This window comes from Poecilia reticulata, linkage group LG8 (genome assembly GCF_000633615.1).
Source record: "Poecilia reticulata strain Guanapo linkage group LG8, Guppy_female_1.0+MT, whole genome shotgun sequence".
Lineage (NCBI taxonomy): Eukaryota > Metazoa > Chordata > Actinopteri > Cyprinodontiformes > Poeciliidae > Poecilia > Poecilia reticulata.
The window spans coordinates 18,900,251-18,918,443 of record NC_024338.1 but is presented as its reverse complement, the minus strand read 5'-3'; the positions used below and the strand labels follow the sequence as shown (position 1 = coordinate 18,918,443).

The 18,193-nt window shown below is 39.6% G+C and overlaps 2 protein-coding genes across 5 annotated transcripts in view; one reads left to right on the top strand and one right to left on the bottom strand.

Annotated features, from left to right (window-relative positions):
* Window positions 1-8: 8 nt before the first annotated feature.
* Window positions 9-14,670, bottom strand: LOC103469007 (serine/threonine-protein kinase WNK4-like). Of its 3 annotated transcripts, XM_017306042.1 has the most exons (25): window positions 14,413-14,670; window positions 13,403-13,817; window positions 10,870-11,030; window positions 9,990-10,210; window positions 9,753-9,910; window positions 9,590-9,678; window positions 9,140-9,359; window positions 8,818-9,060; window positions 7,887-8,064; window positions 7,651-7,805; window positions 6,917-6,990; window positions 6,704-6,839; window positions 5,999-6,115; window positions 5,764-5,919; window positions 5,381-5,435; window positions 5,163-5,273; window positions 4,139-4,704; window positions 3,480-3,525; window positions 3,281-3,399; window positions 2,655-2,703; window positions 1,767-2,148; window positions 1,525-1,595; window positions 1,390-1,449; window positions 1,228-1,322; window positions 9-504 (listed from the first exon to the last, which is right to left on the bottom strand). In XM_017306042.1, exons 1-25 carry the CDS (start codon window positions 14,562-14,564, stop codon window positions 502-504), a joined length of 4,032 nt encoding a protein of 1,343 aa, XP_017161531.1. In that variant the 5' UTR covers window positions 14,565-14,670; the 3' UTR covers window positions 9-501. The 3 variants fall into 3 exon arrangements, with proteins under 3 accessions (XP_017161531.1, XP_017161530.1, XP_017161529.1); XM_017306041.1 differs by having other exon boundaries at window positions 1,390-1,595; window positions 7,651-7,766; XM_017306040.1 differs by having other exon boundaries at window positions 1,390-1,595; window positions 14,413-14,669.
* A 1,547-nt stretch (window positions 14,671-16,217) lies between these two features.
* The window catches only part of LOC103469006 (leucine-rich repeat-containing protein 3-like), an 8,284-nt gene continuing 6,308 nt past the window's right edge, over window positions 16,218-18,193 (top strand). For both annotated transcript variants that reach the window (XR_534284.2, XM_008416454.2), the window contains exons 1-2: window positions 16,218-16,451; window positions 17,736-17,861. Coding sequence is in view for 1 of the 2 variants with exons in the window: in XM_008416454.2 (XP_008414676.1) it covers window positions 16,233-16,451; window positions 17,736-17,861 (345 nt within the window). In the remaining variant the exon portion in view is untranslated. The remainder of the gene's footprint in view (window positions 16,452-17,735; window positions 17,862-18,193) is intronic.

Below are 18,193 nucleotides of genomic sequence, written 5' to 3'. Positions count from 1 at the left end.
TGAAACTCATCAGGATTATTTTATTAAACCTTCTTAATGTTTCAAACTTTAAAAACTGAAGCAAAAACAACTTCCAGGTTTTATGTTCAGCTTCAGCAGCAATTCTTTAAATAAGGCACAGATGAGCTGCTGCTGTAACTTCAACCTGATGAGAAACTGAACCAGCAGCAAATAAATATCAACTTATTAACTTATTTATAAACAAGAGTTTGAGGAAAAATGTCACCATGGTGAAACTTAGCAATAAAAATAAGGATAAAAAATGTAATAAAACAGGTTTAAAGCTGCCATCATGCCTGGAGCCTTCGTCACGTTCAGTTAGCTTCCAGTTTTTCTGAATCCTTTAAACATGTTCATGATGCTGAACGTATCGACCCGGTTTGGACCTGAAGGATCAGATCTGAAACCATCGGGTTGAATCTGCATGAAGCTCCGTTTCCTCCTGAGGAGCTGAAATGTGTCTGCAGCTCTGATGGTCTTCGGGTTCTTCAGCAGCTCCTCTCACTGTAAGGCAAAGGTCAGGGGTCAGGTATGGATCCTAAATCAGAAGGTGTTCATGTTCTCCATCAGCAATAACATTATAGACAAACAAACTTGGAATCATGTCAGAAAGTCTTTAAGTAGGACCTGCAGTTATTTCAGAGTTTAATTTTAAACTGTTTAAATGTCTTTAAAAAAACTTTTTTTCATAACTTTGTTCTCAAATTGGACACATGAGCTGACCAATCAGAGACAAGCATTTAAACTGCTCTGAAAATCTCTTAAGTAAACGTTAAACTTTTCTTTATTTTATTTTAGGTTTTCTGCAGGTTTCACCAACTCAAACTTAAGACTTTTTAAGACCATTATGAATGAAATTTAAGACCCGACAAAACGGTACAAAAGAAAATAGCATATTTTATATTGTAGTGGTGCTAATCTTTTTTTAAACAGAATGCACAAAGCATTGTATGGGTTAAAAACAGAAGTGAGTCAGTGATGAAGGCCAACGTCATCCAGTCAACTTGCAAAAAGTTACCAAACTACCAAGAGTTTATAGACAGCTAGTTAGCGGTAGCTGCAACGCCTCGAGTTGCTAACAGAATGAAAATACCTCAAACGTTTGCTTTACAGAAAAGTCCTACGAGGAAAATCAACATCATGGAAAATAACAGTTACTTGCAGCCCTGTGTTTCACACAGTAGAGCTGCAGACCTTCGGTTTTGGGAGTGGAGGTTCTCTGCTCACCATGCAGCTGTGTCCTGGAGCGAACGTCACTCCTTTCAGAACTCTGTCCTGAGATCCACTGCTGCTGCCGCTCACTGAGTTCTTCCTCATGATGCCTGAACACAAAACGGACCCGTTTCAGAAACCGATACTCTGTGTGCACAGTGCAGTGAGCTCATCTACCTGAAGGGGGCAGTATGTCCCGTCTCTGCAGGCTGTTTCTGCGAGGCAGGGTGTAGTTTGCTGGTTTGGAGAGACGGCGGTGGCGGTGTTTCAACATGGCCGCCGGAGGGATAATGCTGGGGGGCGGGGCTTTACCTTTCTGTCGATAGAGCTCCTCAATTTCTCGCTTCTGACTCACCTGCAGGCTCTGCACCTGCCCCAGGTGTCTGTGAGGAGGAGAGAGAGGATAGTTCACAGTAAACAGGCAAGCATTGTGAGATTTGGCGACACCTGCTGGCCAAACTCAAAACACTGGTCTTTATATGTCAGTTAGGTGTGATGGATTTGATTTTCCGGCTATTTGTAGAGCAAAAGATGATCACCGATCACCCAGTCACCTGTGACGAAGCTCCATTAGCTCCTCCCACATCTCCTCGCCCTCTGATTCGTCAGAACTGTAGGTGGCAGAGCGGCTCCTCGATTGGCTGCTGCCTGACCCCTCCCACAGACCGACGCTCAGCCTGCGGCTCCCCATCGTCTTCTGCTCCTGACCAGACAGGCTGTCGTAGTTACCAGGAGGGGAGATGGTGACTGTGGGGTTGCTGCCCTCTGATTGGCTTGTCTCTGTACTGCTTCCTGTGTGCTCTGGTGGATTTTTATTGGATGGAGTCGCGGACTGGGTGGTGTTGTCTTGAGTGGATGGTCCTTGATGACTGACAGAGGGATTTCCTGAAGAGGGTGACACCTGGAAGCGTCCAACTATGAAACCTGGTTCCTTTACTGTGAGAGAAGAAAAGAAGAGAAGATACCTTTGACTAACTGAGTGATAATTTCATTTTCAGCAAGTTCATCCCAAAGAGAGTAGAAATACCGACAAAACAATAAAGCCATGGTTCCAACACAGAAAAGTACAGCGGAAGAACAGAGGAAGAGAATGTCTCCCGGGTGCTTTCCTTTCCTTTGGAGGTTTTTTGGGGACGTCCTATAAGGAGGAGACCCTGGGGGGAAACCAGAACATCCTGTCTGGTCTGGGAACAACTGGACTCTCCGAATGAGAGGCATGTCTGGTTTCCTTTCTGAACATGTTACCTCCTCAACCCAGTTAGATAAGTGGAGGTGAACAGCGAGAGCAATGGAAAGGAAAACTCTGGGAGATGTAAAAATACATGATAAAGAAAACTTTTTTTCTGTTGTCATCAGTGTTGCTGGCTCTCTGGGCTTTCTCCTGTTAATGAAAAAATCTTGAGAATTTTCTTTGTCTTACAAATCAGAAAAGTAAATTTTACCTTTCAGGGAGGGAGACATTCTTCCTGATGGAGAAACAGGAGGGGACACCTAAAATAAAGTAAAAAATATCAAGTTTAATCAACGTGGTACATGAGTGAAGATGACCAACACAACTCAGCTGTAAGGACTTTTGGTCTAAACGTTACAACCATTTAAAAATATGATTTAATTTAACTGATCATAGACAACGATACGATCATGAGAAACTACAAGGCATTGAGTCACTGCCTTGTCATTGACCTGCTTGCTATTTGTGTTTGTGTATTGTGAAACAACACAGACTGGTGAATTGTAGCTGATGAACTTATAGTTCACTGAGCACAGGACGGATTCCCAGGGCTAAACTGATGTGACTTCTCTAACCAACGAGGCATGGAGAGACGGATGTATGGCTTGTTTTCTATAAACAGACATCAATGTGTTGATGAACTGCCACTGTTTGGGTTTAGTGTTTGAAAGTGATCACAGTCTCATTGGCCTGTAACCTACACCAGCCCCCAACAGGACAGAGACAAGAAATTCCTGGACCGATCAGGTATTCCTTGAGGTCAATGTGGGTGAGACATGTAAATCCACTGATCATAAAACAGATTAAAAACAAACATTTGATGTCTATAGGCCTCACCATTTTGCGAGGAGTTGATGTATGAGGAGATGATGTGGAGGAAGAAGTGGATGAGTCTGAGAACACTTCTCTGAGATTGGATCTACTGGTCAGACTGGGAGAAGAGGATGTGCCTGAACCTGTGAACCGGTACGATGAATGTTCAGTGAGTAGGTCTGATCAGCTGTGACTGAAGTCATTAAATCCACCAGGTACTCACCGTGAGGGGTTGAGGGTAAGTCAGCTTTATGGACAGAGCTGTTGAGCTGTGATGAAGAAATGAGAGGTTAGCACAAAAACAAGATCAAAACCCAGTAACCCCAAAACTGATCATCACACCTCATAGTCCATAATACTCAGTTTGATTTGGGATCAAAATGTGTTACATTTTCAGCTTTTGCATTTTACTTTCACACTGAACTGTCAAACAAACCAATCCTGTTCCCCCCTTCACCTGTGGGGGCGCTGCACTAGGAGCCACTGAAGGAAATGACGGTGACATGAGTGGAACTTCCTCCTTCATAAAATGTAAACAACAACGGAGTACTGGCAAATTTTAGAAGTTGTAGGATTTCTCTTTTGTCATTGGCTAATTCTCTCACTAGCATTAGACTCTCGTGTTTGTTTTGGTTGTATTTACCCAGAATGCCCTATGCTACAGTTCATTTTCTGCTTTTGAACTGGTCTTCAGTCCACTTGGCCGCACCAGAGTTCACTTCAACTGAACCGAGACGTAGTTTGTAGGTCTGACAGTTTGCTTTTTTGGTCTGCATTAGCATAATGCAGACCAAAATGCAGACCACCACATTTTCAAGGCAAATGACCTGGAGATCAAATAAAGTGGATTAAACAAGGCGTGTTAATTAGTCTTAGTCTTACCTGAGGTGTTTCTGGGATTCTGTTGGGTGACGCTCCCTGCTCACTGTCCCTAATTGAGCCAGTCCGAGGTCTTGGTGGGGAGTATGTTTGTTGTATGGTGAAGGAATTGGAAAATGAGCCTTGGTTTTGATGATGGCGACCAGAGCTCAAAGATGGAGACCCAGAGGAAGAGAGGGGGTTTGGGGGGTTTGTGAATGGAGGAGATAGAGGTGGAGTGTGGGGGTATAAGCCCTGATTGGGGGCCCCAGATTGGGGCAAGAGGGACTGAGCCACACTCATTGCCACAGAGATGACGTTAGCTAGGGAAAAGTAAGGTTGGTCTGGGGAGGGCCATTGGGGAGGGTTGGGTGCTGATGGAGTAGAGGTGGGGGTGAAAAGGGAAGGGTTGCTTTGCACCCGGGGCAGTCGGGAGATGGGGGACATGTTTGGGAAGGAGGCAGTGTAAGTGGAATAGGGGTGGGTCTGGAGTTGATATTGAGCAGCACGTGGGAGATGAGGTTGGGGCGCCGAGTTGGAGTCTGGGTGGGGGTAGTGGAGGGAGGACTGAGGGTTCTGATAGGAGGAAGCTGGAGAGAGGAACATAAATGACATTTAGTTTAAAAAAAGGTTAACATCTGGGTAATTCACATGTTACCACCAGGTGGTGCTGTGCATCATATCAATAGTGGTTTACATTTAGAAAACATGCAACAGAAGACACTTAGGTTGGATACCAAACTAAGTGTTTCAACAGTACCCCAAAAGGAAAATGATTACAGCCATGTTAGTCTGTAAATATGTTCTATCCAGAACTCCTCAAGTTGAATTTTAGCTTGTTCAGATTCTGTTAAAAATTTCCTATTAAGCACCTTTTACCATCAAATTATTCATCAGTTAATCCAAAAAATAGTCAACAGATCAACCCTGCACTGCATTGATGTTAAAATTGTGACAACTAATCAAGCATATAAGTAGATATCCATGATCCCTACCAGCTGGTTAGACAATGTGAAGGTATTATGTAAAACACGACATCATGTCGTACCTGATGGAGTCTGAAAAGACTGTGACCTCAGCGGCCTGACGAGGGGTGTGGCCTCGGTGTCGATGCGGAAATCCACAGCTTTCAAAGGTGAGGGGTCACTGTTATCAATATCTGACAGGAAGAGACAACAAATGAATGAGTCAGAGATGCATCACATCAAAGTAGACCTGAGGTTCAAACCACCAGACTGACTTCACAGTGCAAATGTTGGTACTTACCAGTTAAAGAGGATGAGGACAGAGTCCTGGACAGGCCCTTTATTGCCTCGTTTAACTGTAAAGATTGAAGAACTCAGTAATCAGAGTATAATTCAATAAAATTACTGAAACCATGGAGTCTGACTCAGATGATTTTATACTGTAACTGTTTCATGAAAAGCTGCACCAGTTTAAACAATTAGAGGATTCAACTGTTTAACCAAAGGAGGGCAGAACTGAATCAGTTTTAGGCAAAATATTGCAGAACTAAACACAAAGATTCACACAAAAACATAAAGACAGAACCCTAAATAACCTATTTGACAGTTTAAAAGCAAAAAAAAAGTTTGATTTTTGGAGTTGGTTATCAGAAGAAAACCTTTTAGGGGTGAAATGAGGCACACCTGTGATTCGGGCAACACAGACGCAGTCAAGCTGGGCAACCTGTTGGCGCCTCCCGGATGCTGCTGATGCATCATTAACTCCGCCCTCTTTATGATTTCATACATGCGTAGAATAAACCCCTCCCTCTCTGATGGCAGGATGAAGTCTCTGTTCAGCTGAAAGTAAAGAGTTGGTTGATGTTGATGGAGGACAAGCTGGAGGAGAATGCTCAATGCTGATTGGTTGTCTCCTCACCATCACCGAGGCGATGTCCTCTGGATTGTCTCCGTCCAGGTCGAACTTAAAGGTCACCATCTTGTTGTTGTGAGTCTGCAGCTGACACTCCACCACTCGGTCCACCTTGTCGGACACCTGCATGCACCAAACACACACCAGCTGCGTTTGCATCAACCATAAAATTGCATAATTGGAATTGGAAACACATACATTTTTTTTAAACTCATGGTTTTCCTGAAGCGGGTTTTGACCAAATCTAAATTGGTTTATTTCCCAAAACTGCAATGGAAACACTATTTTTACATCACCCGAGTCACATGATCATCAGTCGGATCTTACTACTGGCGGAAACGCCAAAGAAGACAACAACAGGAAGTAGTAGGAGAATAACGATTTGTTTTTTTTAAACTTTAGTTTTTATTGCAAATTTCTTAAAACTGTTTCTTTCTGAAAAGTCGCTTTAGTTTTGTCTTATTTCAAGTGTATTAAGAAATTTGCACTAAAAACTAGACCAAAAATACTTGGTATGATTTTGTGTTTTTGCAGTGTTGTAACTGTTTGCCATGTTTTTTAATAACCTATCATGGGATAAGTTTTACTTCTTAATTAATGGAAACACAGCAATTGTGAAATTGTGTTTTTCTACATCAGTAGCATATCGACAAGCCGTTTGTTGCCGTTTGTAATAGCAGCTCGGCTTTCGCCCGGGACGGGTCGACTCACCCCGAAGATCCTCAGCCGGGCTCTGGCTCTTCGCCTGGACTGCTTCATTGCTTCTCTCTTCGCTGCTTCCTGCTTGCTCCGATCTGATGGACCATCGTTGCCGTCACTCAGGCTGGACGTTATGTCAGAGGAGTAGCTGTAAACAGAAAACACAGATTTTAAAGTAGAACATATTGAAACAAAGGAGGCTGGTTGTTGTATCCTGTGTGTTACCTGTCGACAGGTGAGGAGAAGCCGCAGCTTGAATCAGTGGGATGTTTTTCCGAACTTTGGGAAACAGCAATGCTCTGCAGAACACAGTTTCAATTAGAGCTGAGACTAACAATTATTTTAATTATTGATTATTCTGTTTAAAAAATTGGCATAGAATGCACATTTTACATGTAATCCTTTTTTATATAAAATATTAGAAATATAATAAAAGTTGCAAATAATTTGATTGCTTTTTAAAATCAGAAAATAAACATTTTCTTGCCTAAGATTTACCAAAGGATGCATCTGTAGGTAAAAAAAAACTTCTAACATCAACATGTGGAAAACACATTGCTTTATTTAACATCAGTACAGTGAAGAGCTTAATAATGATTAATGATATGATGCAAAAGATGCTTACTAGGAGATTTATTTGCACAATCTGAACCAGGTGATTGTAAAGAAGATCTGAACATATTTAGTTTTTTTAATTTTAAATGAAATTTTCTGCATAGTTAGGCTTAATTACTACTCTGAATATATTATTCTTTCAGCAAATTGCTCTTTTTTAAAGTCTGTATACTCCAGTTAACAATAATAATCGATTTATCTGATCAATTATTTCAGCTTTTCAGATTTTAGAGATGTAAGTATTTTATAGACTTATTTAAATTAATCCCTGTGATGATTTTGTTGTTGTTGTTGTTTGGACTGAAGCAACTAAAGTAAATTGTATCTGTTTTTCTCCTGCTGACCTTTGGGAAGCGCAACACCGGGAAGGGCGGAGCTTTGGACGGCGTCCGTCGTAAAGGAGGCGGGGTCCCTGGATTGGGGGCGGAGCTTAACGAAGGAGGTGGAGCCTCAGGAGCCGCTGTAGGGGTGTTGAAGAAGATTCCTGTCTCACAGTCAGCTGCCATAAGAAGACGCAGTTATTAAGTTGACCAAGCCATCGTCCAATCAGACGTTGAAACACGTAATTAAATGTACTGACAGGCAGCTGAGGAGTGAGACGCGTGTCTGGTTGTCTTGTCTTGGTCCTCGTCTCCATCTTCTTCCGTTTTGTTGGACAGGACGCTGATCCCAGAATCTGCCGGGCTGCTGCTCGCCACCAGCATCCCTGCTGGGCTGGATGCCGGGGGCGGGGCTTGTATGTCAGCAGGAACATCATTCTGTGAGTTTATTGGACGAGAGTTAAGGCTCCCACGGACTCGGTGTATTTCACTACGTGGAAGTTTGAGCAAACTTTCATTTTTAGGTACGTGTTCTCCGTGTCACACAGAAAACTGCTCAGCAGAAAACAGTGTTAAAATCAAACTGCTGGCGCCCTCTTGTGGACTTAATTATGTCAGATTGTCAACAACGTTGTATGAGACATAAAATTTAAAGACTTGTGCATATAAGGACTTTCCAAAGCAGTAATTAGATTAAAGTTACTTATTCACGTCAATGTGTGTTACTATTTCTGTCATCATCCTTTGTTTAAAAGAAAAAAATGTATTAGTGATTTTCTTGTGTCACAGTGATGTGACAAGTCACCTTTTCAGTAATAAGACAACGTTGACCTTTGGTGGATGGAAGGGCGGATGTGCGGCGCCAGGTAAAGTAGCTAAGTTACTTGTTAAAAGATAAATCAGTAATCAGTAGTCGGATTACTATGTCAAGGTAATTGTGGCTGAATTTGAAGGAAGTAAAGAAATTTGTTTTGAGAAATGTAGGAAATCAGTATCCTTGACAATGTAATCAATGGGGACAGTAAAGGTGGAGTCTGCGTGGCTCACTGAATACACGAAGTTCGGCCGAGTTTGTGGGAGTCTGTAGGCTAAGACTTCATAACAAAATTAGACAATGAACAAACTCAATAAATTAAATAATAAACAAAATTTAATTTGTAAATAAAATGTAATTTGTTGCTTCAGACTCACCTGACTCGCCACCCTTCCAGAAGCAGACGCATTCAAAGCGGATGCAGGCTTCTGATTGGACAGTTTGGACTGATCGGGGGCGGGCTCAGTCACCTTCCTGTTAACAACAGCTTTAAGGTTGTTCAGAGCTTCCTCCAGCAGGCGGCGCTTTTTGTCCCTCTGCTGCTTTATGGCAGTCACTCGGTTTCTGATCGCCTTGGCGATCACCTTGTAGTCGGCCTTACACACAAACCCCAGGATCACCTGAGGGACAAAGACGGACAGGTGAGTCCAGCCGGCAGCGGGCTCTTTGATGATGTCACCAGCGTGGCGATGAGGCTACCATCTCCTGGGCGACCTCTTCAGGGACGTCTTTGTACAGCTCAAAAAGGAACTCAATGGCATTGTTGTCTTTGTATTTGCCTAGAAGTTTCTTCTTGTCTTCCACCCTGAGCCAGAGCTTCAGCGCCGCCTTTGCACCATCATCTTCCTCAGCGAGCTCCACATAGTAACCCGTCTTTTCCTGGAAGAACCGGTGCCCCAGCAGATCCTGAACCATAAACCTACCAAACAAATCAACCGTCAGTAGGTCGTTCACTGACCCACATTGATGAGAGACACAAGTGAATCATATGAAAACAATTCAGACACAGTTATATTTTAAAGCTTCTAGCGTAAAAAAATGTTAGTTTGCTTTAATCGAACTCTAGTTTTCTTATCTACAAAGTTTGGTTCATTTGGGGAGGTGTGGATGTTTAATCGAACACACCATGACTGAGTTTTCCCAACTGACCTCTCGCTGCTGTTGGTTTGGATGCAGCCCTCGATTATCTCTTTCAGCTCCTGGTTTTGTACTTTAGAAAAATTATCCGGCTTGATTCCCTGGAGGACAGACGGTGGGTCAAACACGGAAACACAACAGGAAGTGTGCAGGTGTGAGGTGGACATGGCCTTACGTTGGTGACTTTGCGGTAGATCTGGGCTGCGTTTTGACACTCGGAGTACGGATACTCTGAAGTTGCCATCTCCAGCATGCACATACCGAAGGCGTAAACGTCCACGGCCTCGTCATACTTCTCCTCATACATCTCAGGAGCCATAAACTCAGGAGTTCCTGAACGCACCACGAGTCACAGTGTGAGACACTCAAACAGACCCCTTTCCTCCCGTCATCCTGAGTAGATGCTTCTTACCAATGACGCTCTTGGCGAACGAGGCCTTCTTGAGCGTCGCGAGGCCCAGGTCCCCAATCTTGACCGAGGCGGTGGGTCCGTTGATGAAGACGTTGTCGCATTTAAGGTCTCGGTGGAGAATGGGTGGCGAGCGCGAGTGCAGGAAGTGGAGACCTTTCAGGATTTGCAGGCTCCATCTCTGCAGCAGCTTCAGCTTCATCGGGCGGAACCGGCGCACGTACCTGGATGGTTTAAAGGAAAACACGCAACAAGGAGGGTCATGTACAGGATACTCTCTGGGGCCAGACAGTGTTAGGGAGTGAAAAAGGGGCAAATACATCTCACAGACAGTTGGAGGTTCTGTAAGAATTGTGTGAATATGGAACTTGTGTGAAATGCCATGTTGGCCCAAATAAAGCAGACAGAAACGGCGTCCGGTGTGATGATTTGTTTTTGTTTGCTGCTTTTTAACATAATTGGTGCCCAACGTGGGGCGTATTTATACTCAGATCTGACCATGTCAGTGTGTGTAGAGTTCTGCACCAGTCCAGACTGTGGTTTGGTTGACACTGATCTCTTGGCTTGCTTCATACCGGACTTCATGCTATCCACAGCTGGAACATTTCAACTGTTATTTTCTCATCTTTCCAAACTCCTTCCTGACTTTCCAAGTCAGATTGACCCACTATGTTTGACAGTTTTTCTGAATCCAAACATGGGAAAAATGTCTCATTATGATTGAAATAATCTGGTAGAACTACCAATATTAAGGAATTATTAACTTATCTTGCTGAAAAGTTGCTTGTAAGTTAGTTTCGTCTTATTTTGTCAAAATACTAGGTAGGATTTTACGTTTTTGTTTTTATGAGAGATACAGGTTGTTGTGGTCTGTTTTCCTCACGTTTTGAGCGTCCCAGACGTCATGAGCTCCGTCACCAGGATGATGCACTTAGCGGACTTCCATGAGTCGTAGAACCTCACGATGTTGGGATGCTGCAGGACTTTGAGCATCTCCACCTCCTCGCTGAAGCGCTGGCGCTCGGATCTGCTCAGACGGTGAGTCTGTGGAGCGTGAACACATGAACACCTTCAGCCGTTCACCTTGTGAGAGAGAAACCTGCGCCCTGAAGGACGCCGAGCCCACACAGAGCTGCTGCTAATGAACTGCTGACATGGCAACACAAACGCCTCCCTTTGCTGCCAAACTCGATTTTCTGTTTGTTTATTTATGATCCGGCGCTTCCTGTGTCTGAGTTCTGACTTCAGGCTCACAAGGTTGGTAACTAGATCACAGGACAGCAACCAGGAAAATGAAATTTAATCATTTTCAACACTTTAATTTAATAGATTTGATATTTATTTATTTAATTAATTAGATACATAAATACATACATTTGAAAAGCAGATTTAATAAATGTATTTAATAAATAAAATTATATAAATACATAAATAAATACAAGAATTTTAATTATCAAATTAAATAGAAATAATTTTTAAAAATTTATAATTAATTGAATAAATATATATCAGAAATTAAATTAAATATTATACATTTATTTAGTCAATTACATTTTGTAATAAATATTAAAAAAAACATTTAAATTTGATGTTTAATTAAATTGAAAAATAAAATGTAATACATTTGTTATTTACTTAATCAAATTAAACTATAAAAAGACATCAATACAATTGGTGTTAAATAAAATTAAATATGTTATGGTATTTATTAAATTAAGATATATAAATAAATACATTTGATATCGAAAAAAAAATTCATAAATTACTTCACTTTAATTTAGTTTTACCCACGGCAACTATGGGAAATGTGAATACAGTAAACAAAATTAATAAATGTATAAAAATATATTTAAATGTAAAATTTAAAACCTAAGTTTGTTGTATTTGTCTTCTTATTTTGTTTTTAGAATATCATTAATTTTTTATTTCTCTCTGATTTTATGCTGCTTATTTAAACAACCTGTAGATTTAAACAGAAAAAAATCCCATTAAGACACAAAACACAAAAAATAGCAACATGTTGGACGTGTTTCTGCACCAAACAAACAGATGGGAAGGCAGAACGTGTGTGTGTGTGTGTGTGTGTGTGTGTGTGTGTGTGTGTGCGTGTGTGTGTGTGTGTGTGTGTGTGTGTGTGTGCGCGCGCGTGTGTGTGTGTGTGTTATCACCAGCATCCAGCCGCCGTGCGCTGACTCAGATACTGTGTATGTTTCAACAAACTGCTGACTCATGCTACATCACGTATGTGTGTCTGCAGCCTGCAGTGAGGAGCTGAAGGAGATCAAACCGACCCAGAAACATGTTTAACCTCCATGTTTCTGGATGCTTGAAACGACGTGAAGGGGAAAAACTCCAATCCAGCTGGGTTTGATGGGACAACGTGTAACAGTGAACATAAAAAAGTGTAATATTGCGTAAAAGTGCAACATTTCTTCCCAGTCATTTTAAAAAGTGAAGATAATGTAGAATCACCAAGCATAGAGAGAGATATCTAACTCATTTGTTTCTTGTTATTTTGATGAACAGCTAATACAAAATGAAAAAATTATAAAACTTAAAAGATCATGTATCACCTTCTAATCAGCGAATTAACTCAAAACTCTTGTAAATATTTCCTGAGCCTTTAAACACTTTTCACAAGGAGGAGAAGTCATAAAACGTTATTGCTAAAGGAGCTGGTTGTTCATAAAGCTCTGTATCCAAGCATATTAGCAGAAAGTTGAGTGGAAGGAAGAAATGTGATTCCACTATTTTTGCTTCCATTTAGGTGGTGCCCTCTTCTGAATTGAACTAGTTTTAATGTAATAAACCATTAATTGACAATTAATAGTAAGATGGTTAATTGGTTGCATCTCTGTGTGGTTCTGACCCATCAGTCCTTGTTGACACTTGTAGTTCTGATAAACTACATTCATCCGGATCAGAGAACCAGTGAAGATGCTGTAGATGGAAAAACAAAGAGGTGTACATTTCTGCCAAAAATCCAGAAATTTTGAAATTATTCTGAGAAGATTTGTAGAAGAAAAAAGTTTGAAGAAAACTTGGAATTTAAAAAGTTGAAAAGTTTTGAAAACTACTCCAACCAGCCCAAATTTTTTGAAACTCGGAAACTGAAATTTCCGATTTTTTACAGCAAATTTCTGAAATTGATCTAAAAATCTCAGATATTTTGTCTTGCAAAGTTTCAGATTTTTGAACTAAGAAATTTTCGATTTCTTTCTTTTTTTTAGAAAATTTCTGAGATTAATCTAAAAATTTCTGAGTTTTTTTTTCTAGCAAAGTTTCAACTTTTTGAACTCAAAAATTTCTGATCTCTGATACAAATTTCAGATTTTTTTGGCAGAACTTTCTCTTTTTTCTCCCCCTCCCCGTCGCCATGGTAACCGGACTCCCTGACCCCGTGACCCGGTGGTTACCTGCAGCTCGCACCAGGCCACCTCCACCGTCTTCTCCGTGTCCAGGCCTTTGTAAACCGTCTTGAAGGAACCTCGTCCGATCTCGATGTTGAATTTCAGGAATCGCCCGTTGGGAGACGATCCCACCGCCTCCGTCTCCTCCTCGTCGCGCGCCTCCTGCTTCTGCCGTTGCCATGGCAACTCCTCCCTGGTGGAGTCGGACAGCGTGACGCCGGACTCCTCGGCCGAGTCCCAGCCGATGCTCAGCCCCGCGGCGGTTTTGTCCCCGGCGTCTGATTGGCTGGCATCTTCATCTTCATCTTCCTCGGTTCTCTTCTTCGCGTCGCTCTCAGGTGTCGACGTCATCGCGGCCCACCTGGGGTCTGATTTAAGGTGTGATTGTGACGTCATGAAAGGTGGGCGGAGCTTCAAGAACCTATAAATAAAGAAAGCATGCAACATTTTCACAATTAACACGTAATGTGTTGGTTAATTTCCCCCATAAACATGTTAAACAAAAGTTTTATTATATCAGATAAATGTTTATATTTAAAGGTTGTTAATATTAGTATTTAAATTTCTATTATTTTCACATTTAAACTGAAAACAAAGACAATCAAATAAGCATTTCTAGAGCTGTTTTAAAATATAAATATATATATGTTACGCCAAAAAACTCACTAAGTTGGAATTTTTTTAGATTCAAAGGTTGAAAATGTTCGACTTTTGAACATTTTGGGGATTCAAAAGCCAAAAATGTGGGATTTTAAGAGTTTGTCACCTGACATAAAGGGGTGTTGTGAGTTTTATTTACTTTGTTTTTAGTATATATTTTTGTTTATTTACTTCCAGTTATTTTCTCAACTGATTTCACTTGAAACACTTTTTATCCTTCTTTTTGCCCAAACATTAAACTCTGAGTTTGTTCCTCCAACTGCAGCAGACCCAGAATCTGATTATTTATACACTTTAGATTTCTGAAGTTATTATGAGTTTGGTGTAAATAATCTTAATATTTGTTTTGTACTCACTGTGTTTGTCCGCTTTGATCAGCTTCAGACCGGAACCGGTAAATCCAGCGCACCTGGCGGACCTTTAAAGTTCTGGCTGAGGTTCGGTTCCTATCTGAGTCCAGATCCTCCTCCTCCTGTTCTGCTCCTTCTGTGATGTCATAGCCTGACATCCGCGCGCGCTATCAGCTCAGAGCAGACTGCACGAGCTGGAGGGAAGCCCCGCCCACCGGACACCTGGCTGAAAAAGAAATGGGTCACGTGACTTGTCAGAAACGGATCAATCAATCATCTGCTTTCTATTTATTTATGTTTTTATTTTGGTCAGAAGATTGTTTCTGTGTTTTCTTGTGTTTGTGTCATATTTGAATTTTAGTGAAAATTCTTATTTTCTTTTTCCTGTAAAAATACTGCATTAATTATACAGAAACTACACTTTTACAGAACATTCCTTAGAAATAAGCACATAAATAAATACTTATTTTTAAGTATTTGTTATATGATATTTATTTTACATTTTAATTTTCGTCACAAGTTTGTTTTAATATTTTTTGTGTCATATATGGATTTTGTATTATTTATTGAAAGTAAAAATTAAACTTTGACACCGCATTACTGATATACTGTGTGGGATTTTAGGAGTTTGTCACCTGACATACTAATAAATGTGTCTTGGGAGTTTTATTTATTTTCTGTTTTTTATTATATTTTTTTGTGTATTTACTTTTCCAGCTTTTTATTCTAATGCAGAATATAACCAATATTGTTTTTTTTTATTACTAATGTTAACCTTTACAGAATTGTAACAACAAAAAAGTCAGTAACTAAAAGATTTAAACACGTTCTTAAACAAATCCTGCTCCTAACAGATCTTCAGCCAAAAGCTAAAGGCAAAACAAACGCAAAAAAAACAATGACGTGCAAAGCTATATATTTTATTAATTAAGGTACATTTTATTTCCGCAAAATAAAAATAAAAAACAACCACAACCTGCATTCTTTCTGTATTTATTTTCTTCTGTTCTTCTGGTTCGTGCTGTAATGTTGCCCTCTGTCCACCAGAGGGCAACATTTTCTTAACTCCGCAGTTTCATTAATTTAATTTTTGAATTTTTATTTTAATTATTTTCTACACAAACATGTAGGTGATGCATTTTACCATGTTTTGAAGAATTCCGTGAATGAATCAATACATTTATTTATTTATTTATTTATTTATTTATTTATTTATTTATTTATTTATTTATTTATTTATTTATTTATTTATTTATTTGTTTGTTTGTTTGTCAAATCTCCGTCTGTTGCTGCAGTTCTCAGCTCTGTCCTCCGCTGCAACAGCTGTGAGTATGAACAACCTCTCTTTTGTTTGTCTATGTATTTTTTTTATTATTTATAATGTTTATTGTTTAATATACTTTAAGATGTTAGCAAATGTGTTTGTTTTAACTATAAGCTTAATGAATGATGTCCAATCTTTAATATAGTTCATGAACTGTTTTTCCTGTCAATTTTCATAATAAGCATAATAATAAACAACCTGATAATTTGAAAGAAACCCAGTTTAAAGTGTTTTGTGTATAAAATCAGACAGGCAAATTGTATTTAAATGAAGAAATCTACTTTATGTTAATATTTTCTTTCCCTCCTTGAAGCAGTAAACCTTTGATCTTTAATCCCAGCAGGAGGATTAAGCAGATTTTCTCCTCATTAATCCGTTTCTTATCTTCATCTTTCCACCTTTATCCCTTTGTCCTGTCGTTCTTCCTCCTCTTCTTCTCTGTGTAATTTCCTGTCTTGTTGCTGTGACGTCATACGCACCAGGCAGATGTAACCAGTGATAAATGATAATCGATTCTGTGGCTCGGGGAAGTCAGAGAATCGCGTCATTTTACGTCATGTCCCGCTGTCTGATGCTCCTCCTTTTGATCCATTCATCATCCCTCCAGCGGGTGGCGCTGTGGCGCCGGGGGAACCGAGTGTCTTCCATCAACGCCTGTCAGCAGAAGGAGGCGCCGGACGGAGGACTGATGGTTCGCTGCAGCGGACTCCGACTGACCCAGGTCCGTCTGCTGGTTCCAGTTTAACCGATAGATTCTCTGGTTGAGTTTTTAAAATGTCAGATTGATCAAACTGGTCTTTTATCGCGATATTTTCAATCAATCAATCAATCAATCAATCAATCAATCAATCAATCAATCAATCAATCAATCAATCAATCAATCAATCAATCAAATTTTATTTGTATAGCACATTTCAGCAGCAAGGCATTTCAAGGTGCTTTACATAATTAAAAAACGAAATAAAAACAGCACGTGACATTGAATAACAGTAAGAAAGAGAAAGAGATTTTGGAAAAAGAAAAAAAAGAAAAAAATTTAAAAAAAGATAAAAACATACTTTTGTTACAGATTTTAAGCACCTGTCGTCGCCGGACTCCGCCGTCCTTACCACAAAATAGTACCATTTTGTAATGGTACTATTGTAATGACGACCAAAAAAAATGAATAAAACTGTTTTTTATTACGTTTTTAGGTAACCGTGTGGCTCTGACTGCATTCATAGCCCTACAAACACAAATATTGTTCTTGGAAAAACATTCCGATTTGAAACAGACATTTTCAGGACGCCAGTTACTTAAAAAGTGATTAATTTTTGCTAAACTGCACGTATTTTTAATTTTGATATTTATTCAGAGAGTTGGGAACAACAGCTACATTTACTCCTAAAAATGTACTTTTAGGCATATTTTTACTACGCTGCTCTTATCATAAAGTATCACTACTCTTACTTGAGTAAAATTTCTGGATACAAGCTTGTTTTAACAAAAAAAACAAACATAAAACACCAGACTCACACACACGTCTAGTTTTTCTTAAAGTTTTATAATTTTTATATTGAAAGAAATTGATTTGGAAAAAGCTTCTTTTAGCTGATTTTTTCTTACAGTTAAGTAATTTCTTTTAATTATCTTTTATTTTGGTCCATCTGGTTTTTAAATATACATATAACTTATAAGTACCTGAGTAAACTTGTAACCAAATACTTTTGTACTTTTATTGAGTAATTTTTTAGGCGGCTGCTTTTTACTTTTACTCAACTAAAAACATGTTGAAGTGGTAAAACGTTTTGGCTCCTCTGTATTTATTAAGGCTCCCATGAAACAAACAGTGGAAAAAATAGTAAAACATAACATTTTTGATCACACTGGCAATTTTGATTCTTCGTTTACCAGTAAATGAAATTTGTGTTGACAACAATAAATCAGAATCCTTGTTGTGATAATATATTTTTCATAATAAATGATAAACGATACGATAAAATCTCAGTTGTGTTTGTCTCTCCAGATTCCTGCCGGTCTGTCCAACCACACAACCCGCCTGTTTCTGAATAAGAACCGGCTCAGCTCTCTGTCGGCGTTCTGCTTCTCGGACCTGTTCCTGCTGGATGAACTCGACCTCTCACACAACCAGGTCCGGCCAAAATTAGCTTATTCTCAACAAACAGAAACACAAAACTAATATTATTGTCAATTATTTGTTTTTTTACCCAACAACAATAAATTAGTCATTGTGATGAAACCAGCATCACTATGATTTTAGCCTTAGTTTTTAAAGTTATTTAACTTCTTTTGCGTATTATTGGTCTATACAATGTTTATAAAACAGGAATTTTCTGTTGAAGACTTTGTTGTGTTTAGCCAAGTATAATGAATAAATGTGTTCGGTTGTGTTTCTGATGTTTGTCGAAGGAAATGTAAATAATCATTATTTTGAACAAGTAAAATTAAAAGCACACACATATA

Coding starts and splice junctions, on each gene's coding strand:
- LOC103469007 (XM_017306040.1), bottom strand. CDS start 14,564: ATGTCAGGCTATGACATCACAGAAGGAGCAGAACAGGAGGAGGAGGAT. Junction 5,920..5,998: donor AGGACATCGCCTCGGTGATG/GTGAGGAGACAA, acceptor CTTTACTTTCAG/CTGAACAGAGACTTCATCCT. Junction 1,596..1,766: donor CTAATGGAGCTTCGTCACAG/GTGACTGGGTGA, acceptor TCCTCCTCACAG/ACACCTGGGGCAGGTGCAGA.